The sequence below is a fragment of the Nyctereutes procyonoides genome, unplaced genomic scaffold (genome assembly GCF_905146905.1).
Source record: "Nyctereutes procyonoides isolate TBG_1078 unplaced genomic scaffold, NYPRO_anot_genome, whole genome shotgun sequence".
NCBI classification, from domain to species: domain Eukaryota; kingdom Metazoa; phylum Chordata; class Mammalia; order Carnivora; family Canidae; genus Nyctereutes; species Nyctereutes procyonoides.
In genome coordinates this window covers 6,213,542-6,226,078 of record NW_026575037.1, presented here as the reverse complement: position 1 = coordinate 6,226,078, position 12,537 = coordinate 6,213,542, and the positions used below count along the sequence as shown (strand labels likewise).

At 34.5% G+C, this 12,537-nt stretch overlaps 1 protein-coding gene across 2 annotated transcripts in view; it reads right to left on the bottom strand.

Moving 5' to 3' along the window:
* RALGPS2 (Ral GEF with PH domain and SH3 binding motif 2) overlaps positions 1–12,537 on the bottom strand; it is a 162,476-nt gene that overhangs the window by 80,365 nt on the left and 69,574 nt on the right. For both annotated transcript variants that reach the window (XM_055319057.1, XM_055319058.1), the window contains exons 6-7: positions 11,527–11,616; positions 6,188–6,280 (exon numbers count right to left, since the gene is read on the bottom strand). In XM_055319057.1, the coding sequence (XP_055175032.1) occupies positions 6,188–6,280; positions 11,527–11,616 (183 nt within the window). The remainder of the gene's footprint in view (positions 1–6,187; positions 6,281–11,526; positions 11,617–12,537) is intronic.

Genomic DNA, 12,537 nt, shown 5'->3' with positions numbered 1-12,537 from the left:
TATGTGCTCCTTCCAAATCCAATTCCCTTAACTATTTTAAGATTTTCTTTATTTGAGAGAGCGAGAGCACACAGTGGGGCAGGGGGCAGAAAGAAAGAGGAAGAAGCAGACTCTCAGCTTAGCAGGAAACCCATAAGGCTCAATCACAGGACCCTGAAATCATGACCTGAGCTAAAGGCAGATGCTTACCTGACTGAGCCACCCAGGTGCCCCCCTTGACTATCTTCAAGTAACCAGTAATCTCTCTTCTAAATTCTGTGTTTATCATTCTCTTAAATTTTATTTGATTTTTTAACTAAAGAATATCATACTGTTTTTAATCTCTGGCTTTATTCATTCAATGTTCTGACACTGAAGTTTCACCCATAATGTTGTGTGTGGCTGTATTTCACTCATTTTCACTGCTTCCCTCCCTGTGTCTTCTTCTCTAGAAATTACTATCATAACACCTACTTTTCTATTTTTCTTATTTCTCTTTCTTGTTTTGTAAGAGATTTCTTTACATATATTCTAGATATAAATTCTTTATCAGTTATAACTGCTTCACATTATTTTCCTGCATTCTGGGGTTTCTTCTCAATTTTCTTTAAAATATCTTTTGAAGAACAGAAATTCTTACTTTAATGTGGTAAAATATTTTAATCTTTTCTTTCATTGTTTGAGGTTTTTGTATCTTATCTAAGATACCCTTACAGATTCTAAGTTGGAATCTATTCATGCCAAGCCAGAGAGAAATTAAATTTTTTTAATTTTTTCTAAAAGCATCAAAGTTTTTCATTTCACATATAAGTAATTAATCTAACAATGACTTTTGAGGCTTAATTTCATTTTTCCCCCAAACTGATAACCAATTTCCCAGCTCAAATTAATAAAGAGCCCCTCATTTCTCCACTGATTTACAGTGCCACCACTGTCATAAATCAGAGTTCTATAAAAGCAATTTCTATTTTTTGGTTCTTTATTCGTTCCACTGGTTGACATGTCTACACTTGCACCAACTGTACATTATCTAAACAATATGATACATCTTGCTATCTGTTAGGACAAGTGTCCGATCCTCCAATTCCATTTTCTTCTTTAGAAATAACTCGGCTATTCTGATCCTTTACATTTTCATGTAAATTTTATAAGCAACCTTGTCCAGATCTCCAGATTGGGACTTTGATTCAAGATGCATATAACACCTCTACATACATTTGGGAAAAACTGGCATCTTGAAGCTTTCCTATCCATGAGGGATAGGATACTGTTCTATTTGGTTCTTCTTTAATGACTCCTATAAAGTTTTATATTTTTCTGTGTGTAAGTCTTGCATGTATTATTGCATCTATTGTGTGCTCTTGTGTTTCTTTTATTGATACTAAAAAGGTATCTTTTTAAGTGGTATCTTCAAGTTGGTTCATATACAACTGATTCTGTACATTGTATATTCAGTCATCTTAATAAACTACTTTTTTGGGCAGTGACTCAGCAGTTTAGCACCATCTTCAGCCCAGGGCGTGATCCTGGAGACCGGGGATCAAGTCCCATGTCGGGCTCCCTACATGGAGCCTGCTTCTCCCTCTGCCTGTGGGAGAGGGAGCCTACTTCTCCCTCTGACTCTGTTTCTCTGTGCCTTATGAATAAATAAGTAAAATCTTTTAAAAAAACCTACTTTTTAAAATTGTGGTAAAATATATGTAACATTCACCATTTTGACCAATTTCAAGTGTACACTTTAGTGACATTAAGTCCATTCACATTATCAACCATCCATCACCACCAACTACGCATGGCTAGAACTCCTTTCATCTTCCCAAACTGAAACTTCACACCCATTGAGCAGTAACTCCAATCTTCCCTCCTTGTGGCCCCTGGCAACCATCTTCTACTTTCGGTGTCTATGAATCTGAGTACTCTTGGTGCCTCATAGGAACAGGATCATAGATTACCTGTTTTTTTATGCCTGGCTAATTTCACTTAGTATAATGTATTCAGGATTCATCAATGGTGGGGACACCTGAGTCGCTCAGAGTGTGATCCCAGGATCCTGGGATGGAGTCCTACAGCGCTCCCCATGGGGTGCCTGCTTCTCCCTCTGCCCATATCTCTCCCTCTCTCTGTGTGTCTTCCATGAATAAATAAATAAAAGTCTTAAAAAAAAAAAAGAGAGATTCACCAATGGTGGGACGTGTCAAAATTTCATTCCTTTTTAATGTTAAAATAATAAATAATATTCCATTCATCTGTTGGTGGATGTTTAGACCATTTACACCTTTCTAATTGTACCTTCCAGGTCTCAAGGTCTATCTCTGCAAAGCTCCATTCTTAACCTTCTTAGCTTCTCTTTCTTTTTTTGTAACATGAGCCTGAATTTGAGTTGGGTGCAATCCTGGCTCCTTGCTCTTCATAATTCTTTCCCTCTCTAACATCCTCTAGCTCTTCCAAGTTCAAGCACTAGATCAGTGCTGTCTGATTAAATTTTGTGTGATGAAAATGATCTATGTCTGTGCTGCCCAATACAACAGCCACTAGCCACACACAACTACTGAGTCCTGGCAATATGGCTAGTATTAATGAGGAACTAAATTTTATTTTATAATTTTTTAAAGATTTTATTAAGAAGTAAACACCTCGGTGCCCATCGAAAGATGAATGGATAAAGAAGATGTGGTTTATGTATACAATGGAATATTACTCAGCCATTAGAAACGACAAATACCCACCATTTGCTTCAACGTGGATGGAACTGGAGGGTATTATGCTGAGTGAAGTAAGTCAATCGGAGAAGGACAAACAGTGTATGTTCTCACTCATTTGGGGAATATGAATAATAGTGAAGGGGAATATAAGGGAAGGGAGAAGAAATGTGTGGGAGATATCAGAAAGGGAGACAGAACATAAAGACTTCTAACTCTGGGAAATGAACTAGGGGTGGTGGAAGGGGAGGAGGGCAGGGGGTGGGGGTGAATGGGTGACGGGCACGGAGGGGGACACTTGACGGGATGAGCACTGGGTGTTATTCTGTATGTTGGTAAATTGAACACCAATAAAAATTAATTTATTAAAAAAAATAATAAAAAATAAAAAAAAAAGAAGTAAACACCAGAAGAATTTCTATAGAATCTCATACCACATCTACCAACTTATCTGTATCTGTTACCAAATGCATCTCCTGCTCTCCTGTTAAAATGGATAAACTATTCCTGCTCCACTCCAGTACTGGATCAAATTCCCTCCTGCCTGATCAAGGGTATTGCTGGAGTAACTTCTTGCTCTCCTACCATTTTTTTTCCTATTAGACCACTGCACCAGCATACAAACATGGTCATCTCCAAAAACAAAACAAAATGCCACAAATCTTTGGTCTTACATTCTTCTCTCACTGCCAGATTTCTCTATAGCATCTCAACCCTGTCCTTTACAGCAAAATTCCTCAAATGCATTCTCTATACTTGCTATCCCATTTTTTTTTCCTCTACCATTCTCTCAAATCCAATTAGTTTTCACTCACTATACTGAAACTACTCTTGCCAACGTTGCCAATCCTCTAACTGCCCAGATCTGATAGCCATCTCAGAGTTCTCATGTAATTCAACTTATTAGCAGCATTGGACACATGTGATCACTCTTTCTTGAAACACTTTTATTACCAGACTGTAGAATTTCCTTTGATATTTCCTTCTTCCTCATTTTTCCAATCTCTAAATCTTGGAGGGTTCCAGGGCTCTTCATCTGTACTAATGACCCAGGTGATCCTATCTAATCTCATGTTTTAAATACTATGATTATGCTGATGATCAAAAGCAATATATCTCTAGCCCCAACTCCTCCCTTAAACTTGTATACCTACCTCTGGTCTTATAGTTCCACATGGATATTTATCAGCCAACTCAAACTTGGTATGTTTAAGAGAGAACCTCCCTGCCCCGCCACCAACACTCCTTCCCTATACCCCCAGAATATCAGTAAATAGCACCTCCATTATCTGATTTCATGTGATCTCTTTGGACTCATCTCCTACCATCAACTACTCCATAGCTTATTCCACTCTGGCAACACCGACTACCCTGCTATTCTCTGTACATTATCAGGGTCTTTGTACTGCTATCATCTCTGTTTGAAATTCTCTTTCCCAGATTTCCACACACATGGTTCTCTCAGTTCTTCCAGCTGTCTACTCAACTGTCACTTAACAGAGATTCTCTTGCCATATACAGTTAACCCTCAAACAATATGGGTTTGAACTATGTGGGTCCACTTATATGTGAATTTTTTATAGCACAGTACTGTAAATACATATTCTCTTCCTTATGATTTTAATATTTTCTTTCCTTTAGCTTACTTTATTGTAAAAATACAGTTATATTACATAAACATACAAAATACATGTTAATCAACTCTATGTTATTGGTAAGACTTCCAAATCAACAGCCTGCTATTAGTAGTTATGTTTGGAAGGAGTCAAAAGCTTTATGTGGATTTTTGACTGTTCAGGGAGGTTGGCATCCTTAATTCCTGTGTTGTTCAATGGTTGATTGTACTATATAAAATACTTGCCTATCTTCTATCTTATTTAACCTGCTTCATTTTTCTTCATAGCATTCATCACTATTTATGATATATCATTTATTTATTTACAGTTTATCTTTTCTCAGTATAATGGTAGCTGGGACTTTGTATCATTTACTACTGTATTTCAAACAATTAGTGCCCGGCACAGTATAGACTATTTTAAAATTTAATATAAACACCAAAGATTTTATTCACATTGGGATCCCTGGGTGGCGCAGCGGTTTGGCGCCTGCCTTTGACCCAGGCCGTGATCCTCAAGACCGGGATCAAATCCCACATCGGGCTCCCAGTGCATGGAGCCTGCTTCTCCTCTGCCTATGTCTCTGCCTCTCTCTCTCTCTATGACTATCATAAGTAAATAAAATTTAAAAAAAAGAAAATTAAAAAAAAAGATTTTATTCAGATTAATAATGAAACTGTTATGAAATAAAAAAAAATTCTTTTCCATGCAAATACATGAGGGAGAAAACAAAAATATCTTCAAGGAAAATAAACTCACGGGAAATCTATCTCATTTCTGAACCACAATGTAAATCAGAATATAATTCTTTTCCCTAAAACTTCAAAGATGGAATTCATTACTATATATTTACAATTATTTCCATTCCCCAATGAAATTCAAATTTTAAGAAAAGAGAGTAAGGCCATTTTATTAAAAAGAATTTTTAGAGTAAGAAAACCCCTTACCCAGGTGCTTCTAAAATGCAAATAACGTATAAAGGGGATCATAAGTTCTTCCATATTCATATTTTTCCAATACAGAAAACCCCCTGGTTTTGATGAGAAACATCTGTCTCTTCAGATACTATGAAACGTAAAAGCAATACTAGGCTAATTAAAAACGGTTATATTTAAGTTAGGAAAAAAAAAACTTTTAAAAGTTAAGTCATCAGTTTATCATAGGACTCTAACAATACAGTAATCCTTTGATTAAAATGTAATAAACAAAATCATTCCTCGACACCAAAGAATACTATTAAATAAGAACAGATTTAATCAGATCTAAAATTTTACTTATATAAAATCTAAATGAAAAATACCCAGAAAGCTTGAGGGCAGTACCATGTCACTCAAATATGAAAGTACATACATTTGCAGAAGATTCACACCCTGACTTTGTCAAAGTGATAGAACCAAATACAATTAACATATATCAGGATGTGCAGCAACACTGCATAATTCCTGAGGGAAAAAAAATCTAAGAGTTTACGGACTAAAAAATAATGAAAATCTAAATAAGTAAATATTCTTTAAAAGTTGCAATTTAGATGTTCTTTGAACTTTCTAAAAGCTTAATCTTCGCAAAGATGAAATGCAGAAAAACCTGCATCAAATGCAAAAAGAAAGTTTACACCTTCCCATCAATAAACATGAAATGCTTATATAGATGCTTATACAGATTCTACAAAAATTTGCTAGATAGCAAAAACCAAGCACCAAGCTATAATTTACCCCAAAGTCCAGTGTAACAGTTGAGGGAGGAAAATGCAGGTTTCAGAAAAATAGAGTACAAACTAATTTAAAGATCATATCTATTATCATATCAACCGTACTAAGAACTACAAACAAAATAAATACATCTTTACTTTCAACAGGAAGTCTAACTCTTTCATTAACCAGGAAGATGACTTACCGCCCATGTTTTAGTTAACCTGAAGATCGGGGCACTCTGTAAGCCAGACACCACCGCCATAAGTGCATGAAGGTTATTCAGCTCATACAGTTTCTGAAGATTTAAGAAAGGGGGGGAGGAGATGAAAAATAAAGAGAATAAATACAAGAAAACTTCAGATTAACAACAAGTAAAATCTAGGCAACTGGTAGTATTCCAGTACTTCTTACCCTCATCATGAGATTTGTCTTTAGAGTAGCCAACAATAAGTTGATTTTGGCCCACAACAGAACTTCCACATTCTAACCTGGCATTGTCCTCAAGCTCTGGGAACAAAACTACCTCTAGTTCAGTAATAAATTAAGAAAACCAAAGTTATGGCTCAGTATCAAGTTTACCCAGTATGATCATCCATCCCAGTTTTTAGTAAAGAATCTCTTCTTTATATACTGAAATACTAAGCCTCTGCCTTATGATCTCAGCTTCAAGAAAGGGTCTGTGCCCAGGATCCTGATCTAGTTTCCTACTCAGTACCCTCATAATTCCAGGGTTAGGGTTCAAACCTGCTTTCCACAGTCCTTAATTTCCTGCTTCCTCCTGCCTGAATTCTCAGATCCTTTGTTCTTCATTCATGTTGGGGCATCCACTTGCTTCTCAATACTAGACCTTGCTTTTTACAGTCTCCCATCTAACATCTGGTTCCATCAGTTTGCCAACAGATCTACTTGACATTTATTGCTAATTTCCTAGATTTCCTCATACTGCCAGATGCTTACATCTTAATGGTTCTATGTGAAAATCATTTACAATGGTCCTTGCCTACCACCAAGAGACTCCAAGGCAAAAATGCATTTTGAACATTAGAACTAAGGGAAGGAGAGGGGTTCTGTTTCTGTAGAAAACTCTGGCCAATATATCACCTTAATTCAGGTCTAAGAATTCACATAAAATTTCAAGAAATATGAACTCAATAAAACCCAATTTCTAAAAAATGGAAATGAAAAAGTATAAAGAAACAAGAAATCACATGAATGGAGAACAGTATCAGGTATTGGCCTCAAATAAAATGAAGATTAAATATGAAGATATTATCCAGAATGCAACATAAAAAACTGAATTTTTTAAAAATATGAAACAAAGGTGAACACAGAGAAAAAAGGCCAACACTTATCTAGTTGGAGTTGCCGAGGATGATGATAAAAATTAATGGCAGAAACAATATCTGAGAGATAATGGCTGATTCTTTTCCCAGATTACTGAAAAATATATTAATTTCTAGGGTCAGGATGCTCAAGGAATTCCAAGCAGAGTAAAAAACAAAAACAAATACATAAAACTGTAAGTATGGAATAGCATTTTTTTTCCCTAAAGATTTTATTTATTTACTTGATAGAGAAAGAACAAGAGCATAAGCAGAGGGTAAAGGGAGAAGGCAGCTCTCTGCTGAGTAGGGAGCCCAAAATGGGGCTCAATCCCAGGACCCTGGGATCATGACCTGAGCTGAAGATAGATGCCTAACTGGCTGAGCTCCCCAGGAACCACTAGAAGTGTGTTTGTTTTTCTTTTTTTCTTCCTTCCTTCCTTTTTAAAGATTTTATTTATTTATTCATGAGACACACACACACACACAGAGGCAGAGACATAGGCAGAGGGAGAAGCAGGCTCCTTGTGGGGAGCCTGATGCAGGACTTGATCCCAGGACCTGGGATCATGCCCTGAGTCAAAGGCAGACAACCACTGAGCCACCCACGTGTCCCATGGAATAGCATTTTTCTAAGAACAAGGTGACATAAAGATACTTCCAAGTTAGATAAAATAAAGATTACTTTAACAAAGGATTTTTAGAAATGGTGTCAGATGCTCAACATCACTAATCAGTAGGGAAATGCAAATCAAAGCCACAGTGAGATATCCTCTTATACTGGTCAGATTGGCTACTATCAAATACACACACACAGAGACACACAAAATGACAAGTGTTGGCAAGTATGTGGGGAAAAAGAACCCTCACACACTGCTGGTGGGACTGTAAATTGATATAGCCACTACAGAAAGCACTGTGGAGGTTCTTCAAAAATTTAAAAATAAAACTACCATATATGACCCAGCAATTCTATTTGTGGGTAATTATCCAAAGAAAATGATAACACCCAATTCAAAGAGATATATGCACCCCTAATGTCCATTGTAGCATTATTTACAATAGCCAAGATATAGACCCACATGCCCATCAATAGATGAACAGATAAAGAAGATGTGGTATATGTGATACAATGCAGTATTATTCAGCCATAAAAAAAAGAATGAAATTTTGCCATTTGTAATAACCTGGTTGGGTCTAGAGGGTATTATGCTAAGTGAAATAAATAAGACAGAAAAAGACAAATATAGTACGATATCACTTATATGTGGAATCTAAAAAACTAAATGAACAACCAAAACAAACATTTATAGAATACAAACTATTGGTTATCAAAGTGAAGGGTTTGGAGGAGTAGATGAAACAGGCAAAGGGGATTAAATAAATAAGTCATGGGAATGTGATGTACAGCATAGGAAATACAGTAAAATATATTGTAATAACTTTGTATGGTAATTAGACTTATCATTGAGATAATTTCATGTGTAAAAACACTGAATCAGTATGATGTACACCTTAAACTAACAGATATCGATTATATGTCAATAAAAAATGGTGCCAGATTATTCATATGAAAAATAATAATCAAATAAACAAATAATAATCCATAATTCATACATATATAAAAATTTATTCCACATGGATTAAATACTCAAGTACAAAAATCAAGCTATAAAAACTTTCTTATATGAGATACTCTTAAATAAGACAATAAAATTAAAAATCAGTAAGTTTGACTACTAAAGTTAAAAATATCTGTATCAAAAGATAAAATGAAAAGTGTTAAGTCACAAATAGAAAAACGGATATGAAAAAAATGTAATAGAGAACTAGCATCTAGAATTAAATAAAAAACCCTTACAAAAATCAATGAAAAGACTGACACCATCATAGATAATTGTTCAAAGATCTTGAACAGACATTTCAGGAGAGAAAACCTAAATGGTCAACACATAAAAAAATGTTTATTCTCATCATGTTCAATGAAAGCCATTTGTCATTTTTTTAAAAGGTAATTTATCTTTTACCTTTTCTCTCTGTATTTCTAAGGTTTCAACCCTCATATGAGCACCAAGAGACTCCACAAGAAAGCTTTATAGGAGCGAGCAATGTTTATAACAACAAGAATTTGTTTATATTCAAACAACAATTTGTAGTATATGCAAACAACAGAGTACTCTACTACAGAGATATACCCTAAACCCAGTAACAGTTTGGAGTTTAAAAAAAAAAAAAGTTCTAAAAGTATGAAAGTCATTAGGAGATGATATAATTTAAACAAAATTAAAAATATATATAACAATATATTATTCAGGAAACACACACACGTATAAAACTACAAAAGATAAGCAAACAAAATTCAGGGCAATGGTTCCTTATGTAGTGGGAGAGTAGGGGGTTGCTTATGAAGAGATCTATGGGAATTCAAAGTGGGCAATGGGTACATGGGTATCCACTTCATCATTCTTCTGATACCTTAAATCTATTTTATAATTTTTTGTGTGTCTATGTGATCAGTTTTGTGTGTCAATTTGATTAGACTATAGCACCCAGTTATTTAATGAAACAATCTAGGTGTTGCTGTGGAATAATTTTGTAGATATGGTTAACATCTATAATCAGTTGATTTTAATTAAGAGATTACATTTGATAATATGGTAGGCTGCATCTAATCAGCTGAAATGCCTTATGAGTATAAAAACTAAGGTTTCTCAGAGAGGAAATCGTGACTCAAGACTGCAGCTTCAATTCCTGTCTGACTTTCTAGACTGTCCACCTGCCCTACAATAAATTTCACACTTGGCAGCCCCCTCCCCCTTCTACTGGAGCCAATTCCTAATTTTCTTTATATATTTTATATAGATGTATATTTTTCCTGCCTCTCTAGAGAACCCTAACTGATATAATCTACTAAAAGAGAAAAGGTATTGCTAGTTTACACAGACTGAATATAGAAGGCAGAGAGTCAGAATGGAGGGATAAGAGATGGTGTGAGACAAAAAAGGTGATGAATTTAGGGCTACTGTCAAAATAACTTCAAGCTCAAGAGTCTGAACTGGAATTAAATGATTACTTGATGAGGAGAATAACAGTAAGCCTGATAGACAGAATTTGGTGTTTTGAGTAGAATATGCAAAGCACATAAAAAACTAACAAAATACCAGAAAACAAACAAACAAACAAAAAAATACCAGAAAACAATAAAACAACTTCAGACTCTTTGGAGAAAAGACATGAATTTCTGTTAGCTAAAACACAATATTTATCAAACATCACAGAGAATGTTTTTAAACATTTTATGACATTCCCACAAAATATCATAGTTAGAAAGCTAGCTCTGCCACCTAGTGCCATAGAATGTTAGATTGCTTCCAGGTGCTCACAGAAAATATGGAAGCGTTACAGCTCACAGTAATTAATATTTTATGGTAATTACAATTTTACAACAATTACAATTTTACCATAATTATAATAATTTAAACCTGAAAAAATGGTATCCTCATTTTAGTCCACTTTCATTTGTACATGGGATAAGTTATGTATTTATGTAAGAATAATGAAGAATGTAGCTACAATTATACCACCTTTTACTGAATCTAATGTAAGTTTGGAATTGCTATGAGTTTTAATAAAATATTATTCTTGTGGAAGGCCTGTTCAACCTCCTTTCTAAATTCTGACCATCCTTGAAATCCATGTTCCTTTTCTCTTGCTGCATGTATTATCCATGCCCTACAACTACTACTCACATATTGGTTAATATCCATTCACATATTTGGTTAATATCCTCTTTGTATTATTCTTCTATAAATGAAGTCTTATCATTCTCCACATGGTTGGCAGTGACATATTTCAAAAGCAAATAACTGATATGCATCTTTGTACTTAATCCTGTAAGGTTTTTCCAATTACCTACAGGAAGAGTCCAATATTTTGTAACTATCATACTTCACCATAATCTGATTTCTGCCTACTTATCCAGTCAAATAAATAATATAATCCAGCTACTCTGAGAGAGGGAAGAAAGATATAAAAGGAAGACAGAAGAAATACAAAAAAGGCAAAGAAAACAGGCACTCAATTGAAAAAATTGACAGATTATCAGTAGGTCTTATTTTTGAGTGTCACTAAATAGTAAATGAAGTGTCAGAGGCAAACATTCACTCACAAACAGTGCAGAATGGTTGGACTCAAAAATAAAAACATAAGTCTTTCTTACCTTAGCAGTTTTAATATAGTGGCTCAAAACTTCTGCTCTAATTTTTAATGTCTGAGCATGAAGAATTTCTCTAACAACCCAAAAGCTTACCTGCAAATAAAAACAAAAAATAGTTGAATGGCAAGATTCTTTACTCACTAGAACCCAAATAATGACAAGAGCTATTTGATGAACTACCTATAGTTGGTTAAAAAACTATACTCTCTTTCCCAGCACACTGCCAGCATATATCCACCCTATCATCAGATATTGCACACATAAAAACATCACTATGAATTTTGATTTGTAAAAGCAGACAGAAATTATGAAGAAAAAGAACAAATTGCAATAAAACTAGTGATACAATAAGAACACTACACAAATATAAGTTATTTTGCTATATTCTGAAACAGTGTGGCAGAATTAGATAAGCTTTAAGATCAGACATTATAAAATATGCTACTTACAGCATGCTTTTCTGTGGCTGAAAATGGCCCACACTGCCATTTATTTACATTAAGCATAATCCTAAGTGTGAAGGAACCCAAGTGTTTCTTGGTATGAATAAAATGAAAATATCATGAAGAAAAATATATCTAAGTCATTCTAAAATTAAACTAAGATTGTATTTTAAAAATCAGTAATGCTTCCTCTAATTCAATAAACCATATTCACAAATTCTTTTAAAAAACATTAAAAATCATTCTTCAGAAGGCAGACTAGATCTACAACACTACTAAAATACTCTATCTACTCTGATGAAAGTAGTCTGCTTGCCATATGATATAATGTAACATATTTTTAAAATTCATTTACCATGAATAGAAAATCAAAGCACTATCAGCTGGCTTAAACTTACATATTTCTAAAAACAGGGTATATTAGTAAGAAATGACAGTGCAAAAGACAGTGTCATTGCCTCATATATATTTTTTCCCTGTTTTAGTGAGAAACATTTCAGATTTCACTTAAAGCTTTCATCTATAAACTGCTAAAATGAACATATTTTGTATAGATTTTATAAATGTACCT